Here is a 25,028-nt window from a genome sequence, read left to right as displayed (position 1 = left end):
TAGGAACAAACACAATGTTAAAACTCTAATTTAAAAAAAAATAAAAAAACAGAAAAGGAAATTTCTTTACCATGGTAACACAGAGGCTCCAAGGAAGGTCAGGAATAATGTGGTCATGGAATATGATGCTTTGTCTCTGGATAGCAGCACTTCCACACCAGTTCTCTGGCCACTACCCATGACTGTCCAAGAGCCAGAAGGCAGGCTGAGCCAGGTTGTCCCTGCACCTGTGGAGAATTCACAGTCTATAGCAGGACCATCTGGGATCTGTGCCCGAGAAGTTTGAGGGCCACTTCATTCCCATCACCATATTCCAGAAACCCAGTTTAGCCCCTTTATAAATCTCCTGTCAGTCGATGTTCACTTAGGAACACCGATATGTAGCCATGGGGAAAGTGGGTAAGAGAGTAGCAAGATAGTGATGTCACTGTTGGAACTCAATATTCCATTTGTGTCTCTTTGTTGTAGATGAAAGGGAAAACAAGTGTGGGTGTGTACACTAGAAATTTGGAGATTGGAGGACAAAACAGATTTGACTGAAGGGATTCTCTTTTGATGGATAGTGGAATAGAGAAATTGTATGCAAAAACTGAAGGAGGATTCCTGCTGCCCTTTTGTTTGTGAAGCAGTTGCTGGTGGCTCTGAAGAGGGCCAGATAAATATGTTCAGCAACCATTAAGGGGGCTTATGATTGCTGCTCGCCTCCAAAAAAGCCATCTTGCAAATAAGACTCTCACTCTCATAGTACCTTTCAGGACCACAGGACATCCCAAAATGCTTTACTGTGCTTCAAGTGTAGACACTGTTGTAAGCAAAAAAAAAGGTAACCACGGCACCAAACATGGTGTCAATCAACTAAGCGAAAGAGAGCACCAAACATGGTGTCAATCAACTAAGCGAAAGAGAGTTACAACAGTTTGCAACAAATTGAGGTTGAAAACCTCTTATTCAAAAAGCTAAAATTAAAGATCTTTCTGAAAGAGGGCAGTCTGTCCCTTCAAGACCCAAATATTGTTCACGACGATACAGAACCAGTTTTTGGGGAAGCAGCTTGCCCCTGAACTGCAACTAGCTCAACAGCAGGCAGTCTGACTTCACAGGTTTCTGACATTCATTTTCATGCAATTTACATCAGTGCACCCTTTTCAGGCACCACCTATGCAACAACCTGAAAAGCCCCAAAGAAATTCAGATCAGTTCTATTCACTAGCAAGATGGGAAAAATGATTTTTCCTGCACAGTGGTCATTTTTCAGGCTGTATCCCCATCTATTTTGTTGCTCTACTTGATTATTATTAGGAATCAGAACTATTTATGAAGATGTGCTCTAAGGATATTAAATAGAATCCTTGTTAAGGTGCATGTTCTGTGTTGTAGATGGGCTTGGCTGAATGGCCATTGTGCATTCCATGCTTTATTTTCTTCTGATATAAAACAGTGACATATTGTAGGCGGGGGGGGGGGGGGGGGGGGGGGGGGGAAGAAAGGGCATTCATGAGAACTTATTAAACAGAAAATGTTATTTCAGATCTTAAACTGCATAAAATACTTAATTTAACATTTTATGGCTCACTTGTGCATACATATGCAAAGAGAGAGATTCTCAATGGCCTATTTTATGGACAAGTTTAATAATTTTCAACTCATTTATGCTATATAAACTTTACTCGTGTATGAATAAACAACATGCCCACTTAAATACCTATAGAAAATTGTTCGGGTGACTGTCAGTTTTGTGGAACTTGGTCATTAAATGGGAGCTTCGAGTAAAATGATCTATTCTGTTAATTGCTTTTCGTATGTGTCTAGAATTGCTTTGATTAGCTCAAATGAATCAACAAGCATAATTAACTTAGCAGACAGCAGTTACTTGAGCAATCACAGTTTGTGCTATAGAAATGCACACTACTTAAGATGCACTGCCTTTGGGAGATATGAAGCTCCAGACGCATACTAGATACAAAACATTTAATGATTTAGTACTGCTTGGTAAATGTGCTGCATGAGAAGGGTTTGCGTCCAATTATGTGGATTTGATGAAGAGGAAAAAAATGAGACTCAGTTCTCTGCTGGAGCCAATAAAAGATGTTTCTGAAGACGAAGATGAATGCTGGATCTTCCTACAACATAAAAATAAGTAGGTTTTAAACCCACTAAATGTTTTAAATTGATCTATACGGAACTGTATATTTAGGAACAATTCTAAAGTGAGTAAATGAAAGGTGGAATTATGTACCACAAGAAGAGAGAGTCAACTAGACATGCATCAATGTTTTAAAAGGGACAGAATCTTGCAATTGTTGCTCCCCTGCCTTTTGTGGCTTGGGGTTATTCTGAGGTTTCTGGAATATAACAAATGAAGAATAGGCAGTGAAGTTCCAGCTACATCACATCTCTCAGTTTAATTACTGAGTCAGGAAGACTTTTCCTTTAAAACTTTAAAGCAGACATATAGAACAAAGTTAAGAAAGTTACCAAGGAGTCTGATAGGTTCCTCACCTCACAAGCTGCCTGGCTGTTATTAAACTGTTTTGTCAAAAGCTCAATCCATTGTAACATGGTGGGCTATGAAAAAAAAAAGAGAATTGTAAAACTAAATTATGGCATGGTATCCATAATCTAAAATCTATAAGCTTGATCCTCTGAGGAAAGGAAAAAGATCTATCAAAAGGTTAATCAGTTGATCCATACATTCTTTAGACAAATTCCCCATCCCCTCAAAAATGATGTGCTCAGCAGATGCCTGAACAGACATTTCAAGGGTCAAGATCACAATGCTGGATTTTGGGATGTGACAGAAACAAAACAGAAAAAATTATTTTCCTCCTGTGTCAATATATCCAACCATAATGAATACTTCTGTAGATGACACTTACCTACCTTTTACATGAGCTTCATGCCCAACAATCCTCCTCTGTTGATGGGAGCAACTCTCAATATGATGTGGTTCCATGGACAGAGATAACTTCCTCCAAATATGAATCTGAACTGAATTTTGGCAACCAACCTCAATAATATTCTTAGCTAACATCCAGACTCATGCATAGGCCAACACTGCAGCAAAATAACACTTAGGAGCACGAAACCTGGCTGCTTTTCGCCTCCCCACAATTGCTCACCCTAGCTAATGCTGGTTAACTAGGCACATACCTGAAATTGACCCTAGTCCTCAGTTACATACCCATCAAGCTACTGGGGACCATATCTATATTTCTGTCATACTGCAATTGCATTAAATTTCATAAAGCAATGCTGAGTTAATAGATTCATATATAACAAGTAAAAACAAGGACTCATTATTAAAATTGTATCCTATTTTACTCTTATTGCACCTTGCTTATGTATTTTATTAATGTACATTTAATACAATATGATCTATTTTGTAACTTGCACTTACCTTTTCTTTGGAATGGATAAAAGTTTCCAGGACAAAAGAGGTGCTTAGCTACAATCAAAACAAAAACATTCCTTGTCAACAGTCATATGTACGACTTGACAAAACCTTTTTAAAAATATATTTTAAAAGGAGTTATTTCTTTCTGAAGTTTTATCTGCAAAGTATCAACCATGGAACAAGCACTCACCTTGGCAGTCATAAGTGACACTGCTTTTGGATCTGGTAATGTGCTAGGGATGCTACTGCACAACTGCCACATAAATCTGAAAAAACAGAATTTATTGAAATCAATACACTCTTTTTCCCCAATGTGACTACAATAGTCTAGACATGTAACATTGATGCAGAATCAGATTTCGATCCATTAGCACTTACCCAAAGTAAGTATGCTCAAAGATGTTCTTGTCTTGCAGAAACTGCATGTTGTCATGCCAGATCCACTGCAATATGTAAAAAAAAAATCACTGAACAATCTTGGTTGAGGCAGGAGTGAGGGTCTTTTGTTGCACTAAAATTGATATTTATTCAAGAGCAACTATTCTCTGCATTTTCCTTAATTTTTTTTTAAAAGCAACATTCATTGCTTGTCAATATATCCAACACTATTTTATGTATTCAACAGGACAATTTGTCTGCATCATGTTGGATGTCTTAGCAAAATAGAAGGTATAGAAAGATAATCTTCATTAATGATCGAGAAAATGGCTTAAACTGAACATTAACTTCCTGGATAGGACTAATCTATATGCACATTTTTGTAATTCAGGACAAATCAATAGGTTGCAGCCTGATTTAGATTGTTAGGTGAATATGCCTCGCGTGTGATAAATGGCATTGAATGTAGATTTGAGAAACGTCAAACATATTCATACAATGCAGAGGCCCAAATAAGCACAACGAATCAAGAGTGGCACTCATGGGTAGTATCTAATCATTCTTCAAAGGTGCACAAGTGTGCGGTTGTACAAGGCAAGCAAACAGCATTTTAGGTGGTTTTGCTAGGGCATTGAATGAGGACTATATTAGGCCTCAAGTCTCTGGTATGTGCACACATATGGCTTCTGCATGTGGTGAAGAATATGGAGCCTGCGGAGAAGGGCAGTCAGGACAATACCAAATCTTATGAAATCATAATTATAGGGATAAGATACACAAGCTGAGAGGTTAGAAATTGAACGTCCTTGTGGCTGATTTACTGGCATAAAACTGGCACAAGACGACCCAATTTCAGGGACCAATGTTCTGAAATTGGGTCGTGCTAGTTATCATGCATCCCTGGTGTCCACCTGAAACAGGCATTAGGCCCGTCATTTTCAAATGTAATTAACCCACAGTTTCTGCTATTTTATAGTTAATTACAGCTGTTTTAGGTACCCTCACAGATATCAAAAGTGATGATTGGGGCTGCTATCAGGCCTGCCTCACTCGGGATTCTTCAGCAGCCGTTGTGCCCGCTAACTAAAGGCAAATTTTTTTTCCTTAAATACTTTTTTTTTAATACAAAAGCTCCACAGTCATCTCCGTCATCCCCCAATTTGGTTGCCTGTTCCAGCATCCACTTCCCTCCCCATGCCCTCCATTGGAACTCACCTTTGGGCCACTGGTAGCAGGGTAGATGATCAGACATTCGCCCTCATGAAATGCACAAGCTACCTATAGAGATGTGATGGGCACTGATAGCTCACACAAAAATTGTTAATGAGTCTTGAGGTTCAATTTCAGGCTGGCATCAGGCCTTCCAGTAGGGCCCTCGCTGCCTACCCCAATGATTCAGAACTGGAAATGGCAACTTTCTACACCAGAGTTACTTATTTTAAAGAAATGCAGGCTTTTAGGGGGACATGATTTGCTTTTCAAAGAAGGAAATTGGATACCATTTAATTAGACAGTTTACCTTTGGGGGTTGAATTGGCCATAGGTTTTTGTTACTTTCCTGGGAGACAGCATTTTTAGTGGGTAGGTGAAAGGTATGTGGGGTTGTACCACTAATATAATTTTCTTGTTCTTTTTATGTGTTTGTTTAACTACCAAGTATTATTTCCAATCTTTTCTTTCAACATTTATATTTTTTTCAATAAGATAGACTCAACAGGTCAGAAAAAAAACACAATACCTCCAAAAGTTCTGGTGAAACATCAAAGCTGTACTCCTTCCCGTTTTCTTCCTCTGTGTCGACACGTTTGTAAAACAGCATGTATGCGCTGTGTGTCTAACATCAAAATACTGCATCAGCAGATTAAAACCTCAGACATTTCTTTCCTTGTCAAAGTATATAACTATTATGTTAGATTCAGTACATGGGACATGCATTTCATTAAAAATTCAAAACTGCAGTATCTGCTACTCCTATAGATGGTGCTATGTTGAACATTTGAATATTAATGCTAAAGATGTCACACAGTTTCTGCTATTTTATAGTTAGATTATATCAGTGATTGCACAATCTTGCCATCAAGATCCCACAAAATCACCTAAAATGTTTCCTGAAATTCCTTCATGCACCAGGTTTATCATCAGTAACTGAAATTTACTACCCAAACTAATGGTTTAACCAAAATAAAATTTCCCAAGGCGCAATCAGTTGTACTGATAGGATATTTTTCTTGAGCTCTAGCACTATCTGCCCAGTAAGATTTTCTTCAGATAATTTTTTCCTTTAAAAAGAATTTGAAGCTAAAATTAATGAGACAGAAAACAAATGACAATGTTCTGATGACATACATGTTGCAGCTTTTAAACAGTATATTAAACAGGGAGAGAGTGGAGTGGGGGGAGAGAAAGAAAAAATAAAGGAGACACAGTAACAGAGACAGAGAGAAAAATCTTTCATTTAATGTGACTTCACTATTCATAAAAGCCAGTGGTTGAATTTTGAAACCAACTAGTTAACCACCTGTGGTTTGTTGACAGAAAACATCAATGGTAATATCAGTGAGACTGAGATTCTAATTTCTATCACCTATGGGACAGAGGGAGAGAGAAAAAGGAAAGGAGGTGAAGCAAAATATATAGCTGCTTTCCTCATTTTAATTTGAATGCTCTTTTTAAACAACTTGAAAGCTAGCAAAAATACTTTGAAGGAAATTGGTTGAGTGCAACGGAACCTCCAGCCTTTTATTACCCATACTTGGGGGAACCAGTTGAGAGTGGGGGTGCACAATTGTGGATAGAGGGTTAAAGGTGAGGTGAATGACACCAAAAGCAACAGGATATGGGGTTGAGTGGGTAGCTCAAAGCAAAAAGAGACAGCAGTGAAGAGCTGGTCAGAAGGGGAAGTGTTTGGGGTAACAGGGAGTAGTTAGGGAGAAGCATAAGTGACTGAAGGAGTGAAAGGGAAGGGAGTTATGAAACGCAAGGTAGTTACTTTCCCCACCACACTGCACCATACTATCTAAAAGGAAGCAAAAAATAAGATGGGGAAAGAAAAGCGAGAAAATAAGGAGTAGCGATGAGAGAAAAAAAAACAGATGGGGTAAAAGGAAAAGCAAAGAAACAGCAGCATAAAAACATAAGGGACAGGTAGGAGTTACCAAATTCCCTATCTTACTGTGCGCTGTGCCACAGATCATCAACTAATGGTTAAATAGTTGTGTAGGATTACCTTTAAGAGGAAGCACGCTCCAGTCTGGTCTAGGAATGAGCTCGGGTAATTAAATAAAATGACTTTTCTTCAAGTCAGTTTATTTTCCCCTTAAATAAAATAACTGGCATCACCTCCCAGGTTTCCTCACTACCTCCAAGACGGTCATTGATTCCATAGATGCCAGCAGTAACAATACCTCACCCAAGCAACAATACTCGACTACACCGATAATATTGAGATAGGGGTGTGGGGTGGGGGTGGGGGGCGGTTTGCATTGTAGACAATGTAAATTTCCCCCTTCATAATCACAAACTAAAATCTTTCCAGCTCTTGAATAATACAGATTGATTCATGATCTGCAATTACTATCCATTGACAACGTGCACTTTATAAATCCATAATAGTCCATTTGATGGAGACCAGTATATTTAAGACAGACCGAAACAATGGAAACTTTGCTAGTCCAATACATAGCCACGCATACCAATCTGCACATCATGAATTTTCTGTCCCTTCATCCGAATGATAGTAACAGAAATCCTCAACTGAACTAAAAAATTAAACTTACACACCATTCCCATTTATTCCCATTAGTGGGGTAGATTTGACCTGATACCTTTTATCACAAGAAAATCTTTAACAACAGATACCTTTCATATTTTGCATAATATCCAATATTTCCACAATGTACCAAAATACATTGAATGTACTTAACACAGACAATCTCAACAATGCTGAGATGTAAATTCACACCCATGAACTCCATGTTCAGAGATCCCAGTTTTAACCATGCAGCTGAGTAGTAGCAAAGACTGAAGATCTCTACAAAAAGGAAAGTAAAATCTGAGATTTGGTCATCTCTTTTGCAGGTCTCCTTGGTAAGTTGATAAACTGAAAGCTACGCTCATGCATCGACCAATCCTCCTGTGTTAGGTCATCAGAAAATATGCATGGGTAACGAGGGCAGCTATCCTCTGTCACTGTAGGGAAGCACCTATTTTTTTTAATTTTCTGGCAGTTGAAACATTATTGGCCTCCTTTCCTCCAGCAGTGTTACCTGGTGTAGCCCCATTCATTTGCCCATTCAACAAAACCCTCAATAGAGTTCTTGTCCTATTCCCCAACCATTTCCCCGAGAGAGCTTGGTCACTGACTTGTAAAAAAGAAAAAAATTTAATTCGTTCATGGGTTGTGGGTGTCACTGGCTCAAGAAGGTGGTGGTGAGCTGCCTTCTTGAACCGCTGCAGTTCTTGGGACATAGGTACACCCAAAGTGCTGTTAGGAAGGGAGTTCCAAGATTTTCACCCAGCGACAGAGAAGGAAGGCTCCAAATCAGGATGGTGTGTGGTTTGGAGGGGGACTTGCAGATGATAGTATTCCCATGCATCTGCTGTCCTTGTCCTTCTAGGTGGTAGAGGTTGCGGGTTTGGAAGGTGCTGTCGAAGGCGCCTTGGTGAGTTGCTGCAGTGCATCTTGTAGATGGTACACACTGCTGCCACTGTGCATCAGTGGTGAAGGGAGTGGATGATGGGGTTCCAATCAAGCCAGCTGCTTTGTCCTGGATGGTGTTGAGCTTCGAGTGTTGTTGGAGCTGCACCCATCCAGGTAAGTGGAGAGTATTCCATCACACTCCTGACCTGTGCCTTGTATATGACAGACAGGCATTAGGGAGTCAGGTGGTGAGTTACTCACCACAGAATTCCCAGCCTCTGACCTACCCTTGTAGCTACAGTATTTATGTGCTGGTCCAGTTCAGTTTCTGGTCATTGGTAACCCCAAGGACGTTGGTGGGGGATTTCAGCGATGGTAATGCCATTGAACATTAAGGGGAGATGATTAGATTTTCTTTTGCTGGAAATAGTCATTGCCTGGCACTTAAGTGGCGCAATTGTTACTTGCCACTTATCAAGCCTGGATGTTGTCCAGATCTTGCTACATCTGGACACGGGCTGCTTCATTATCTGAGGAGTCACAAATGGTGTTGAACATTGTGCAATCATCAGCAAACATCCCCTTATGATGGAGGGAAGGTTACTGATGAAGCAGCTGAAGATGGTTGGGCCTAGGACACTACCCTGAGGAACTTTGATGAATGACCTCCAACAACCATAACCATCTTCCTTTGTGCTAGGTATTACTTCAACCAGCAGAGAGTTTTTCCCAATTCCCATTGAATCCAGTTTTGCTAGGGCTCTTTGATGCCATACTTGGTCAAATGCTGCCTTGATGTCAAGGGCAGTCACTCTCACCTCACCAATTCAGTTCCTCACTTCTGGAGTTCATCTCTTTTCTCCATGTTTGGACAAAGGCTGTAATGAGGTCAGGAATTGAGTGGCCCTGATGGAACTCAAACTGAACGTCAGTGAGCAGGTTATCGCTGAGCAAATGTCAACGAACCTTTCCATCACTTTGCCGATGATAGAGAGAAGACTGATAGGGCAGTAATTGGCCGGGTTGGATTTGTCCTGCTTTTTGTGTACAGGACAAATTTGGACAATTTTACACATTGCCAGGTAGATGCCAGTGTTGCAGCTGTACTGCAACTGCTTGGCTAGGAGCACGGCTAATTCTGCAGCACCATTTTTCAGTACTATTGCTGAAATGTTGTCAGGGCTCATAGCCTTTGTAGTATCCAGTGCCTTCAGCCGTTTCTTGATATCACGTGGAGTGAACCGGACTGGCTGAAGACTGGCATCTGTGATGCTAGGGACCGCAGGAGGAGGCTGAGATGGATCATCCACTCGGCACTTCTGGCTGAAGATGGATGCAAATGCTACAGCCTTGTCTTTTGCGCTGATGTGCTGGGCTCTCCCATTTTTGAGGATGGGGATATTTGTGGAGCCTCCTTCTCCAGTTAGTTGTCTAATTATCCACCACCATTCACGACTGGATGTGGCAGGAGCTTAGATCTGATGTGTTGGTTGTGGGATCACTTAGCCCTGGCTATAACATGCTGCTTCCGCTGTTTGGTATGCAAGTAGTCCTGTGTTGTAGCTTCACCAGACTGACATCTCATTTTTAGGTATGCCTGGTGCTGCTCCTGGCATGCCCTCCTGATTGAACCAGGGTTGGTCCCCCGGCTTTATAGTAACGGTAGAGTGGGGGATATGCTGGGCCATGTTACAGATTGGGGTGAAATACAATTCTGCTGCTGCTGACGGCCCACAGTGCCTCATGGATGCCCAGTTTTGAGTTCCTAGATCTGTTCAAAATCTATCCTATTTAGCACAGTGATAGTACCACACAACACGATGGTGGGTATCCTCAAGGTGAAGTTGGGACTTGGTCTCCACACGGACTGTGCAGTGGTCACTCCTTCCAATACTGTCATGGACAGATGCATCTGCGAAAGGTAGATTGGTAAGGACGAGGTGAAGTATGTTTTTCCCTCTTGTTGGTTCCCTCACCACCTGCTGCAGACCCAGCCTAGTAGCTATGTCCTTTAGGACTCAGCCAGCTCGGTCAGTACCACTCTTGATGATGGACATCGAAGTCCCTCACCCTGAGTACATTCTGTGCCCTTGCTACCCTGAACGCTTCTTCCATTTGGCTTTCAACATGGAAAAGCACTGATTCATCAGCCGAGGGGGTGCTGGGAGGCAGTAGGTGGTTATCAGCAGGAGGTATCCTTGCCCATGTTTGACGTGATGCCATGAGACTTTATGGGGTCCGGAGTCTATGTTGAGGACTGCCAGGGCAACTCCCTCCCAACTGCATACCACTGTGCTGCCACCTCTGCTGGGTCTGTCTTGCCGGTAGAACAGAACATACCCAGTGATAGTGATGGCGGTGTCAGGGACATTGTCTGTAAATTATGATTCCATGAGTATCACTATGTCAGACTGTTGCTTGACTAGTCTGTGGGACAGCTCTCCCAATTTTGGCACAAGCCCCCAGATGTTAGTAAGGAGGACTTTGCAGGGTCGACAGGATTTGCCATTGTCGTTTCCAGTGCCTGGGTCGATTTCGGGTGGTCCGTCCAGTTTCGTTCCTTTTCTTACTCTTTCTAGCAGTTTAATACAACTGAGTGGCTGACAAGGCTATTTCAGAGGGCAGTTAAGAGTCAACCACATTGCTGTAGCTCTGGAGTTACATGTATGCCAAACCAGGTAAGGATGGCAAATTTCCTTCCCTAAAGCACATTAGTGAACAGATGGATTTTTACAACAATGGTCACCACTAGACTAGCTTTTAATTCCAGATTTTTATTAATTGAATTCAAATTTCACCATCTGCCATGAACCCATGTCCCCAGAGCATTAGCATAGGCTTCTGGATTACTAGTCCAATGACATTACCACTACGCCATCGCCTCCCAGTTATCTGACAGATAATTTCCCAGTCTTTGCTTCACCCCGCCCACTCCTTTCCCTCATGGTGCTCCTCCTCCCTATCTCCAGTCCTCCTCTTCTCCACAACCTTCTCCCACCTGCTTGCGCCCACCTTCCTCCAACACCTTGCTCGACCTCAACACTGCACTTTGTCTTCCCCCCATGTGCAATGCCAGAGATCAAATGACAGAATAAAAAATCTCATTAGCATAATAAAAAATAAATCTAATCTGTATAATTAAATCATATTCTCATTTTCACAGCATAGGCTTCAAGACAGAATTTGCTTTAAATTATGGGTGAATTGTCTTATTTTCACATTAAATGGAAGATATGCAAATTAGTTGTATTCATCCCCGTTAAGCGAACAAATATAGCTGCCCTATTTTATAAAGAACTTGTCAATGGAAACATTTGTTCTGAAACCCACTCGGGCCTCTCCCCACTAATCCCATGCTTTATCTAGACAAGCAAGACAAAAATTACTCAATGCTGAAAAAGGATTTTTTTTTAAAAAGCATTACAAAAGATGTACAACTACTAGATAATAAAAAAATTAAATATAAACATTAAATACGGATTATCCTTCAAAAGATTTACCTTTTCAAAGGAAAAATCCATGAACTTGTCTGTGACAGAATCGTAAGTTTTGGTCTAAATAAAACAACAATTTAAATTAAACTTTTGCAGAATTCAGTCTCATGGAAGTTGGCAAATAACATGTGTAAAGCCCCCAAATACTAAATGTTTGTTACTATTTATTGCATAAGAAATGTGTTAACTGGACATTAAATACAAGATGGTAAACAAGCTTGACTGTGCCAAATAGTGTGGTACATTGCGAAGTATGGTTGCTTATGTTTAGATGGAAGTCAGGAAGTGGGTAAATAACAAAGACACTGATTACCGAACAGCACTGTTAAACCCTACAAACAGGAGGCCTCTAGGGAATGTGCATGGAAGAAAATGGCTATGTGGATAGGATGAAAGGAAAACAAAAAGGGTCAAAATTATTTTGTGGATGCATAGCGGGAGCAGCAACAAATAGTAAAGATCTTTTGAACTTCTAACAACTAATACAGTGGTTATGAGTCAAATTTGGCATTCAATTTTTTTTTTCAATATTTGGGCATTTTAATGCCAAAATGAGAATGCACCTGACAGATCTCATTTCACAGTAAAATACAAGCAAACAGGATTTCTTTTTGCCAATTTTCCTACCTTCACTCCAGAAGCTGTTGAATCCTTACTTCCATGGGTATCAAACACTCTCCAATATTTAGCTAAGAGACTGGCTGGTGAGTGTCAGCATGCTATTCGAATATGGTGGGCATGACAATTGATCCTAATCCTGTTCCTCGGCAAGGAACTTCCCAGTAGAGATTAGTAGATATCAATCAGGAGCACGAACCATGGCTGCTTATCCCCCCTTCTTGATCCAGCATGTTGATGTTAACTATAGCACCACCACCTCCACCCCAGCTGAAATTAGCTAACTGAGGAGAGACCAGGTACCTTTTGATATTTTAGCTGAGCTGCACATAATCTTTTCCAATGGAGCAATCAATCCAGTTTTGAAAATAAATAGGTCTCCAATTCAAATTGGTTTAGTCAAGTGATGAAGCCAAAAAGTTACCAAAGCTCCCAAAACTGGAAAATCAAAAATGTACAGCAATTTTCATTGCCACCTTTCTGATCAGCATAATACGGATTTATCACCAATAAGTGATCACCACTCTTGTGGCTGCCCAATAGAAAATGCGATATCAGGCAAAGGCCAGGTGAATCCTCTTGTAAAACTGGGCATTACCTCTCTTCACAAAGCTGTCTCCATCAAAACTTAAGAAAAGGACAGACTTTTTTTTAAAAAAAGGAAATAATGCAGAATAATTAGTAATGCACACTTCAATATTAGTGCCTTCTATCCAAAATGTGCACTGAAAATAAAGTAAACCCTTTTCAGAATGTAATTGCTCGAAATTATTTATTTTTCTAAACACTGAGCTTGACACTCACTTGCAGGTTGTAACATCTTTTTCATACTCGGAATTATGGGTAAATGATATCACCATGGGTGTATATTTCCTATATAAAAGGGCAGTGTTGCAGAACTAAAAACAAGAAATGCTGGAAATATTCAGAGGTCTGGCAGCATCTGTGGAGAGAGAAGCAGAGTTAACGTTTCAGGTCAGTGACCCTTCTTCAGAACTAGCAAATATTAGAAATGTAAAAGGTTATAAGCAAGTAAAGCAGGGGATGTGCAAGAGATAACAAAGGAGGTGTAAATGGGACAAGGTCACAGAATAGCCGACCAGAAGGTCGTGGAGCAAAGGCAAACAATATGTTAATGCTGTGTTGAAAGACAAAGCATTAGTACAGATCGGGTGTTAATGGACTGAAAATTGAACAGCCGCAAGTACAAACATGAATAAAAAACAGTGGGTAAGCAAACTGAACAAACTAAGATGAAATAAAATAAAATAAACAAAGAAAAATTTTAAAAAGGAAAAAGAAAAAAATAACTGAAAATAAAGGTAAAATGGAGCCCGTCATGCTCTGAAATGATTGAACTCAATGTTCAGTCCGGCAGGCTGTAGTGTGCCTAATCGGTAAATGAGATGCTGTTCCTCGAGCTTGCGTTGATGCTCACTGGAACACTGCAGAAATCCCAGGACAGAGATGTGAGCATGAGAGCAGGGGGGAGTGTTGAAATGGCAAGCAACTGGAAGCTCGGGGATGTGCTTGCGGACTGAGCGGTTTGAGGGCTCTCCGCTTCTTCCTTGAACAGAGGCCCAACCAGTCCCCATCCACCACCACCTTCCTCCGCCTGGCTGAACTTGTTCTCACATTGAACAACTTCTTCTTCAACTCCACTCACTTCCTTCAAGTAAAAGGTGTTGCAATGGGTACCCGCATGGGTCCCAGTTATGCCTGTCTTTTTGTGGGATATGTCTAACATTCCTTGTTCCAGTCCTACTCAGGCCCCCTCATCCAACTCTTTTTCCGGTACATTGATGACTGTATCGGTGCGTTTCCTGCTTCCGCCCCGAACTGGAAAACTTTATCAACTTTGCTTCTAATTTCCACCCTTCTCTCACCTTTACATGGTCCATCTCCGACACTTCCCTTCCATTCCTCGACTTCTCTATCTCCATCTCTGGTGATAGGCTGTCTACTAATATCCATTATAAGCCCACTGACTCCCACAGCTACACTTCTTCACACCCTACCTCCTGTAAGGACTCCATTCCATTCTCCCAGTTTCTCCGTCTCCAACGCATCTGCTCTGATGTTGCTACCTTCCATGACAGCGCTTCTGATATGTCTTCCTTTTTCCTCAACCGAGGATCTTTCAATTTAGTATACTGTTTTCACTGCTCACAATGTGGTCTCCTTTACATTGGGGAGACCAAACGCAGACTGGGTGACCGCTTTGTGGATCAACGCAAGCTCGAGGAACAGCATCTCATTTAGCGATTAGGCACACTACAGCCTGCCGGACTGAACATTGTGTTCAATCATTTCAGAGCATGACGGGCTCCATTTTACCTTTATTTTCAGTTATTTTTTTCTTTTTGCTTTTTAAATCATTTTTTTGTGTTTATTTTATTTTATTTCATCTTAGTTTGTTCAGTTTGCTTACCCACTGTTTTTTTCATGTTTGTACTTGCGGCTGTTCAATTTTCAGTCTGTTAACACCCTATCTGTAGTAATGCTTTGTCTTTCAACACACCATTAACATATTGTTTGCCTTTGCTCCACGACCTTCTGGTCAGCTATTCTGTGACCTTGCCCTATTTACACCTCCTTTGTTATCTCTTGCACCACCCCTGCTTTACTTGCTTATAACCTATTACATTTCTAATATTTGCTAGTTCTGAAGAAGGGTCACTGACCTGAAACGTTAACTCTGCTTCTCTCTCCACAGATACTGCCAGACCTCTGAGTATTTCCAGCATTTCTTGTTTTTAGTTCAGATTTCCAGCATCCGCAGTATTTTGCTTTTATTTCAGTGTTGCAGAACACCCATTTGAGGGCAGGATTTACACAGAAACATCACATTCTCACTCATGGACCTTACTTACAATTGTCAGTTGAAAAGAGATGCAATGGCAATTCAAGCATTCTAAATAAGTCAACATGGTTTTACAAAAGAGAAATCCTGCTTGATTAATTTATTAGAGATTTTTTGAGGATCTAACTAGTAGGGTAGATAACGGGGAAACCTGTAGATGTTGTATATGTGGATTTCCAAAAGGCATTCGATTAGCTGCCACACAAAAGGCTAACATGCAAGATAAGGGCATATGGAGTTGGGGGCATTATATTAGTACGAATAGAGGATTGATTATCGGACAGGAAGCAGAAAGTAGGGATAAATGGGGCATTTTCAAGCTAGCAGTTTGTAACTAGTGGAGTGTCACAAGGATCAGTGCTGGGGCCTCAGCTATTTACAATTTATATTAATGACTTTGACAAAGAAACTGAGAGTAATGCACCTAAGTTTCCTGAGGATACAAAGCTAGGTGGAACTTGAGCATCAAAGTGGCAGATGGAATATAATGTGGGGAAGTATGAGATTATTCACTTTGGTAGTATGAATAGAAAAGCAGAATACTTTTGTTTTAAAAAAGGTGTGAAAATTCTAAATGTTGATGTTCAGAGGGACTTGGGTGTACTTGTACAAGGAACACAAAGTTAGCATGCAGGCAAATGTTGGCCTTTATTGCAAGGGGATTGGAATACAAGAATAAGGAAGCCTTGATACAATTGTACAGGACTTTGGTGATACCACACCTGGAGTACGGTGTGCAGTTTTGGTCTCCATATTTAACGAAGGATATACTGGCACTGGAGTTGGTACAGCGACAGTTCACTAGATTGGTTCCTGGGAGAAGAGGCTTTTCCTATGATGAGAGGATGAGAAATTGGGCCTATACTCTCTGGAGTTAAGAAGAATAAGAGTGATTTTATTGAAACAGACAAGATTCTGAAGGGACTTGACAAGTCCCCGGGCTTGGGAATCTGGAGCGTGGGAACTCAATCTTAGGATAAGGGGCTGATCATTCAGGACTGAAATGGAGAAATTACTACACTCAAAAGGTTGTGAATCTTTGGAATTCTCTACCCCAGAAGGTTGTGGATGCTCCGTCATTGAGGGTATTTAAGGCGCAGATAGCAGATTTTTGGCTTCTCAGGGAATCAAGGGATGTGTGGAACAAGCAGGAAAGTAGACTTGAGGCAGAAGATCAGCCATGATTATATTGAATGGTGAAAAGGCTCGAGGGGCTGTACAGTCTACTGCTGCTCCTATTTCTTATGTTGTTATGTAAGTGAGCAGAGGCATAAGATATGCTGAAGAACAATGACTGTAATTCAATGGAGAACAAAGTGAATGCCAGAAAAAGGAGTATCATCACTTGCATTTGCGTCCCCTTAAGAGAAGTTCAGAAAACAACAATAACTTACTGTCATTTCTCCACCAAAGCATTCAGAGGCAAGTTGGGTAGAATCAAAAGGTTTTACCTCAGCGTCATTAAATAGATACCTAAAAAAATAAGAGGTAAAACTATAACTACTAAAACAAATGCTATTAGCCTTTTTCCATAGTGTTATCGAGCGAGCTTAACTTGCTTTTGCAGAAATCGTTATATTTAATTGGCATGAAGCCAATAATGAAGGCATTTTTAATTTTTAGCAAATATAGAAATACATTAGAAAAAAGAAAATACAGAATGTTGCTGTTTTCATACCTAGTTTATACAACTGACTTTCAAAGAAAATTGGCACTATAAAGATCTGCTTACCATTTGTTGTTTTTGTAAGCGTGAAGATTCACAATATCTCTGATAAAACTGTAGTAATGTCCTCCATCTGCAGTCCCTGTGTGTACTGTTACTCCTATCAAATCATATTCAAAGCTTTCACTTTGTTTAATTTCACCATCCTCTTTCAAACCTAAAATGACAATTAAAATCATCTCTGTTACTAAGTTGACTTCACCAGAGCTTTGCCATATACAGAGTTATTTTTATGTTTAATTATAAAGACTGCTGTGTTCTTGATGCATCCAACATTGGAAAGTCCTCTATCAGCTGAGTATGTAGCAGCAGCAAGCTGATGGAAATTGGTGCAATCACTCCAGGACAAAAGAAAGAAACGTAACTTATTCTGCCAGAGCAATGGACAAGGTAATCAGATATGCAATACCTGAACACAAGAACACAACAGGAGCAGAAGCAGACCATATGGCCCAACGATCCTGCTCCGCCATTCAATACGATCATAGCTGATCTTAGGCATCAATTCCACTTTCCTGCCCGTTCCCCATATCCCTCGATTCCCTTCAAAACTAAAAATCTATCTATCCCAGCCTTAAATGTATTCAACAATGGAGCATCCACAACCCTCTGGGATAGAGAATTCCAAAGATTCACAACCCTTTGAGTGAAGTAATTTCTCCTCATCTCAGTCCTGAATGAACAGCTCCTTATCCTGAAATTTTGCCCCCCACGTTCTAGATTCCCCGACCAGCAGAAAAAATCTCAGCTTCTACCCTATCAAGCCCTTTCAGAATCTTGTATGTCTCAATTAGATTGCCTCTCATTGTTCTAAACTCCAGAGAACATAGGCCTAACTTACTCAGCCTCTCATAGGAGAACCCCCTCATTTGAGGGACCAATTTAGTAAATCTTCACTGCACCACCTCCAGTGCAAGTATATCCTTCCTTAAATGTGGAGACCAAAACTGCACACAGTATTCTAGGTGCACTCTCACCAAAGCCCTGTACAATTTTAGTAAGACTTCTTTATTCCTGTACTCCAATCCTCTTAAAGGATAATAAAGGCCAACATGTCATTTGCCTTCCTAATAGCCTGCTGCATCTGCATGTTAACTTTGTGTGTTCCTTGTACGAGTATCCCAAATCTCTGAATAACACTTATAAGTTTCACACCTTTTAAAAAATATTCTGCTTTTCTATTTTTACAACCAAAGTGAACAACTTCACACTTCCCTACACTATACTCCATTTGCCATCTTGTTGCCCACTCACTTAACTTGTTTAATTCTATTTGCAGCCTCTCTATGTCCTCCTCGCAGTTTACCTTTCCACCAAGCTTTGCATCAGCAAACATAGATACATTACTCTCGGTTTCCTCATCCAAGTCATTAACATAGAGTGTAAATAGTTGAGGTCCCAGCACTGATCCTTGCGGCACTCCACTATTCACTGCCTACCAACTTGAAAAATGCTCCATTTATGCCCACTCTCTGCTTCCTGCCTGTTAACCAATCCTTTATCCACATTAATATATTACTCCCAACACCATGAACCCTTATCTTGTCTATTAATCTTTTATGCGACACCTTATCAAATACCTTTTGGAAATTCAAGTATATTACATCTACTGGTTCCCCTTTATCTATCCTACTAGATACATCCTCAAAAAACTCTAATAAATTTATTAAACAGGATCTCCCTTTAGTAAAACATTGCTGACTAGTTCTAATCATACTATGCTTTTCCAAATGCAATGTTAAGACTTCTTTAATAATAGTTTCCAGCAACTTCCCAACGACTGATGTTAGGCTAACTGGTCTGTTCCCACTTTTCTCTCTCCCTCCTTTCTTGAAAAGCGGTATAACATTTGCCAACTTCCAATCTGATGGGATCGTTCCCGAATCTAAGGAATTCTGGAAAACCACAGCCAGTGCATCCACTATCTCTGCAGCTATCTCTTTTAGAACCCTAAGGTGTAGGCCATCTGGTCCCGGGGACTTGTCAGATTTTAGTCCCTCAAATGTCTCCAATAATTTTTCTCGGTTGATCTGAATTTCCTCACTCTTTTTAGCCCCTAGGTTATTACCTATTTCTGGTATGGAACTTGTGTCTTCTACTGTGAAGACAGACACAAAATATTTGTTCAATGCCTCTGCCATTTCCTAATTCCTCATGACAATTTCTCCTGTCTCTGCTTCTAAGGAACCAATGTCTATTTTAGCTACTCTCTTACTTTTTATGTACTTATACAAGCTCTTACAATCTGTTTTTATATTGCTGGCCAATTTACTCTCACTCTATTTTTTTCCCTCATCAACTTTTTGCTGGCCCTTTGCTGGTTTCTAAAACACTCCCAATCCTCAGACTTGTTATTTTATGCAACATTGTAAGCCTCTTCTTTTAATCTAATACTCTCCTTGACTTCCTGAATGAGCCACAGATGGGTCTTTCTTGACGAGTTTTTGAATGGAATGTACTTTTGTTGAACTCTTTGAATTGTTTCTTTAAATGTTTCTCACTGTTCATTTACTGCCATGCCTTCCAGATTATTTACCCAATTAACCTTAGCCAGTTCTCCCCTCATACCTTTGTAATTGGCTTTGTTTAAGTTTAAGAATCTTGTCTGTGATTGAAATGTGTCACTTTCAAACTTAACATGAAATTCAATGGTATCATGATCACCATTCCCCAGTGGATCTTTTACTATGACACTGCTTATTAACCCTGCTTCATTACACAATACGAGATCTAAAATAATTTTATCCCTACATTCTACAACGTATTGCTCCAAGAAACAGTCACAAAAACATTCTACAAACTCATCTTCTAGACCACGGTTGCCAATTTGATTGTCCCAGTCTATATGCAGATGAAAGACCCCACAATTAATACATTACCTTTTTGACACACTCCAACAATTTCCAGTTTAATGTTCTGTTCAATAATAGAACTACTGTTAGGGGGCCTGTAAACTACTCCCACCAGTGCTTTCTGATTCCTGCTATTCCTAACTTCCACCCAAACTGATTCTACTTCATGATCTTTTGAGGCCAGATCCCTTCTTATTAACGTCCTTATGTCATCTTTTACTATCAGGACTACCCCCTCCTCCTTTGCCATTCTGTCTGTCTGTCCAAAATATTGCATAGCCTGGAATATTCATTTCCGAACCTTGATCTCCTTGTAACCATGTCCCGGTAAGGGCAACTAGATCGGGATCATTTACCTCTGTTCGTGCCACTTGTTCATCTACCTTATTACAGATGCTTCGTGCATTCAGATAAAGGAATTTTAATTTCATTTTTTACCTCTAGTCCCTGCAATGACCTTATTTGCTGATGTACAATTTTTGTTAAACTCTCTGTCCCATTCTGTTGGCATTTACCCACATCACAATCCTGCTCCGATGCCCTGACCTCTCTCTTTGGATTTCTAAACTTCCCTATATCCAAACTCTCCCCTTCCCCCCCCCCCCCCCCACCCCCACCAGTTAGTTTAAAGCCCTGTCCACAGCCCTAGTTATGCGATTGACCAGGACACTGGTCCCAGCCCCGTTCAAGTGAAGCCCATCCCAACAGAATAGCTCCCTCTTCCCTGAGTACTGATGCCATTGCCCCAAGAATCGAAACCCCTTCTTCCCACACCACTCTGACATTCTCTATGAAGCTAAAAATCATGAAACTAATATTTTCTACCAAGTTATGACATACTGTGATATGCATTTTCTGGAGAGCATAAGAACACAACATTTTCCAAAGTTAAACAAAAATATATGTGCTAGGGAGGGTTAGAGAGAGAACCTTGCACAGATTTATCCCACCTAGTTTTCCTTCACCTTTTAAAAGTGGTTCAGCACCTCTTCAGCAGTAAGCCACAAGAATGTGCAGCTATAACTGTGCTGTGATTTTGCTGAAGTCTGTATCTAATCCTTGATTTCAGCATATACAAAACTATTAAGAAAACCTCAATAGTGTGTGAAGTACTGAAACGCTATAGGAAACTCCATTTTATATCTTGGAGTAACAGGTGCCAAAATTAATGATCAGGGAAAGGTGAATAACTGTACATTTCACAGCAAAACTGTATAATGAATATTATTTCCTATTTTCAGTGAAGGTGTATTTTTAACCGTGATAAAGTAATTACAGTACCATCAATGCGGTCATTTTTGCCCATAAGATAGTCTTCAGTGTATGGAGTCATGTCGAGACGCAGAGGAAAAGAGAAGTGAGTATTGACTTTTTCTTTCATCATTGTAACCATATTGAAAGTGTATCGCATGGTATTGAAACTTAAGATTCGAGGTAATTTCTTGAAACAAGCCCTGTGAAAGACAAAAAAAAGTAGCAATCTTGGAGAGAAAATGTTGCATTTGGTCATTACAAATGTACAGTGGAATTGAATCCAGTACTAATACACGCCTATGTTAAATTATTCAATGATATTTCATTTAATTTAAAATACAAGACAGATTATATCTCATGCAAAGACATCTTTTCCTGATCTATCTTTTCCCCTATTTGACACAGATAACTTCAAAGTTGCAAATGTCGTACTGTGGTGGCAGCGAGGGAAAGCTTTCCACAGCAGCATCATTGGGATCATTCCATAATATATGGATAAAAGATTTACTGTAAAGTTTTTTTAACTATCAACAATTTCCATTACTCCAAAACTATTAGCAGTCATGCTATTGGATGTTTAAGAGCTCCCATCATGCTTACTGATTTAAAGATACTATACTGTAAAGGACATTACTGTGGAACAATTAAGTGATAGCATCCAGATGTATTTACTGTAAAATCAAACCTTTTCTCAGCCCGTACTTTCTTTCCACATTGGGAACAAGTGTACATGTTATCACCTTCCAGAGTATCTTTGATAGTAACTTCATCAAGTGACTCCTAGAAAGAAAGACAGTAAATATATCTAAAATAAATATTGCACTATACAATTAAAAATAAGGAAGTTTGACATGCTGTACTGATTTCAAGACATTTAAAAATGCTGATCTAATTCACAATAATAAGCACCACTTGATACCATAACAAAATGTCCCTTTTAAAGTATAAAGGTTATTTACAGTCACGAGAAAGCAAAATATTTGCGATTACAAATACAATTATTTTTTTTAAATGCTGTTCTTTTTTCTATTGCATAAAGTCTATTTTCTATTGCAACAGTCATCACCAATTACATTTTAAAGGAGGTATTAACTCTGAATAAAGAGCAATGACAAACACTTATCCATAATTTTTAAATTTACTTTTTCAAAATACTACAGGACTCTCCAACATTATTCTTCGTATTTTATTCTGAAAATATTAAGCAGACACGACAGGAGGGGTGATGCTGCGCATATTGTATTGTCCTGTAATGCTGCCACTTTAGAGGCCTTTTGAAGATTGTTTATCTTTGTTAATGAAGACATTAACAACTTGTGTTAGTTTAGCTTACAAAATGAGACATAACTCACATAAATGTTTTTCATATCAGCCACTTGGCATCTAACTGTGTAGAACTCCTCGGCTGTCTGGCTAACATGTTCACAATCCTGGATTTTAAAAAAAAAGCTACAATTTAATATTTATCATAGACACTACTTACTTTCATAATAAAAGATGTTTGAACTTCTGACTTGTCAAAAATTAAACACACTTACCAGTGAAACAACATTATTCGTTATGACCCCTCCAAATAAGCTTTTCACTGTGTTTTTCTGACAAAAAAAATCCAGGACACTTTTAGACAAATGACAGCCTTTGTTTTCTAATGTTAAACAAATATGAAAAAATGCATTTCTAATTTACCAGGTCAGGAGACATTTCTTCAATTTTTGTAATCAAATCAGTGAAAAATTCAGTCATATCTTTCTGTTCTCCAGTGTTCAATGGTTGTTTGTCCATGGTGTAGGTTTTGCAGAATGGTCTTGGGTTATATGCTTTGCGCTCACTTTCCTTAACAAGCAGATATTTTAAAAAAAATTAATCATTTAGAATATTTAATGCGCACCACTACCAAAATCAATTCTTATAATTGATAGAAACAGAAATTGCTGGAAATACTCAGCAGGTCTGGGAGAATCTGTGGAGAGAAACAGAGTTAACATTTCAGGTTTGTGACCTTTCATCAGAACTTGGATAAGTTACAGATACGATAGGTTTCGAGCAAGTTAAACGAAGGAGGGTGGGAAAAAGAACAAAGGGGAAGTCTGCCATAGGGTGGCGGGCAGGAGAGATTAAATGACAAAATGTTTCATGGTGCAAGGCCAAAGGGAGTGGTACAGAACAAGTACAGAAACAAAAGATGCGTCTGGAGGAGGTGTGAATGGCAGGATCATGAATAACTACCGTCCAAAAACAAAGGAAAAAAAGAGACACAAAAGAGGGAAGAGAACAAAAAATCACATCAGCAAAGAAAAAGGAAACAAAACATAGTGGCAGAGGTTACAATCTAAACCAGTTGAACTCAAAAGTTGAATCCAGAAGGCTGTAAAGTGCCCAATTGAAAAATGAAGTGCTTTTCCTCGCGTTTGCGTGGAGCTTCATTGGAACACTGCAGGAGGCCAGAACAGAAAAGGTCAGAGTGGGAGCAAGGTGGAGAGTTAAAATGACAGGTGATTGGAAGTTTGGGGTCACACTTGTGCACTGAACAGAGGTGTTCCGCAAAGCGGTCAACCAGACTGTGTTTAACAAACAGGAGGAATAGGCCATTCGGCTCTTTGAGCCTGCTCCACCATTTAATAAGATCATGGCTGATCTGATTGTGGCCTTAACTCCACTTTCCTGCCTGCCTCATAACCCTAGACTCCCTTGTAGATCAAAAATCTGTCTAAATTAGCCTTGAATACATTGTGGCCCAGCCTCCACTGCTCTCTGGGGAAGAGAATTCCAAAGATTAGCAACCCTCAGAAGAAATTCCTCCTCATAATCTTAAAAGGGAGGCCCTTTATTTTGAAACTGCGCCCCCTAGTTCTAGATTCCCCCACAAGGGAAACATCCTTTCAGCATCCACCCTGTCAAGCCCACTCAGAATCTTATGTGTCTCAGTAAGATCACCTCTCTTTCTAAACTCCAATGAGCATAAGCCCAACCCTTCCTTATAAGACAACACCTTCAACCCAGGAATCAGCCTAGTGAACCTTATGTGAACAGCGTTTAATTGCAAGGAAATCCCTCCTTAAGTAAAGAGACCAAAACGGTACGCTATACACTACGTGCGGTCTCACCAATGCCCTGTACAGTTGCAGCAAAACTTCACTACTTTTATATTCCATCCCCCTTGTAATAAATGCCAACATTCCATTTGCCTTCCTAATTACTTGCTGTACCTGCATGCTAACTTTTTGTGATTCATGTACAAGAACAACCAGATTCCTCTGTACTGCAGCATTCTGCAGTCTCCATTTAAAAAATATTCTGCTTTTCTATTCTTCCTGCCAAAGTGGACAACCTCACATTTTCTCATATTATACTCCATCTGCCAAATTTTTGCCCACTCATTTAACCTATCCATATCTCTTTGCAGACACTTTGTGTTCTCCACAAAACTTGCTTTCCTACCTATCTTTGCATTGTCTACAAATTTGGCTATAATACATCAAGTCTCCTCGTCCAAGTCATTAATATAGATCGTAAATAGTTGAGGCCCCAGCACTGATCCCTGTAGCACTCCACTAGTTACAGTTTGCCAAGCTGCATGGCCCAGTTATCCTGACTCTCTGTTTCCAGTTAGTTAGCCAATCCTCCAACCATGCTAATATACTACCCGCAACACCATGAGCTCTTAACCTGTATAGTAACCTTTTATGTGATAGCTTATGTAGCCTCCCCAATGTACAGCAGACCACATAATGAGCAATGAATACAATATACTAAATTGAAAGTAGTACAAATAAATTGCTGTTTCATCTGGATGAAGTGTTTGGGGTCTTG

The 25,028-nt window shown here is 39.9% G+C and overlaps 1 protein-coding gene across 6 annotated transcripts in view; it reads right to left on the bottom strand.

Moving 5' to 3' along the window:
* Positions 1 to 25,028, bottom strand: part of usp34 (ubiquitin specific peptidase 34) — a 405,374-nt gene that overhangs the window by 70,308 nt on the left and 310,038 nt on the right. For all 6 annotated transcript variants that reach the window (XM_068044870.1, XM_068044865.1, XM_068044869.1 and 3 more), the window contains exons 44-56: positions 22,905 to 23,051; positions 22,757 to 22,813; positions 22,571 to 22,648; positions 21,904 to 21,998; positions 21,246 to 21,418; positions 17,119 to 17,269; positions 16,781 to 16,859; positions 11,912 to 11,965; positions 5,511 to 5,606; positions 3,773 to 3,837; positions 3,585 to 3,660; positions 3,398 to 3,445; positions 2,500 to 2,565 (exon numbers count right to left, since the gene is read on the bottom strand). In XM_068044870.1, the coding sequence (XP_067900971.1) occupies positions 2,500 to 2,565; positions 3,398 to 3,445; positions 3,585 to 3,660; positions 3,773 to 3,837; positions 5,511 to 5,606; positions 11,912 to 11,965; positions 16,781 to 16,859; positions 17,119 to 17,269; positions 21,246 to 21,418; positions 21,904 to 21,998; positions 22,571 to 22,648; positions 22,757 to 22,813; positions 22,905 to 23,051 (1,185 nt within the window). The remainder of the gene's footprint in view (positions 1 to 2,499; positions 2,566 to 3,397; positions 3,446 to 3,584; positions 3,661 to 3,772; positions 3,838 to 5,510; positions 5,607 to 11,911; positions 11,966 to 16,780; positions 16,860 to 17,118; positions 17,270 to 21,245; positions 21,419 to 21,903; positions 21,999 to 22,570; positions 22,649 to 22,756; positions 22,814 to 22,904; positions 23,052 to 25,028) is intronic.

Source organism: Heterodontus francisci, chromosome 13 (genome assembly GCF_036365525.1).
Source record: "Heterodontus francisci isolate sHetFra1 chromosome 13, sHetFra1.hap1, whole genome shotgun sequence".
Classification (NCBI taxonomy): Eukaryota; Metazoa; Chordata; class Chondrichthyes; order Heterodontiformes; family Heterodontidae; genus Heterodontus; species Heterodontus francisci.
The sequence above is the reverse complement of the archived record's forward strand: the minus strand, read 5'-3'. Positions and strand labels throughout refer to the sequence as shown.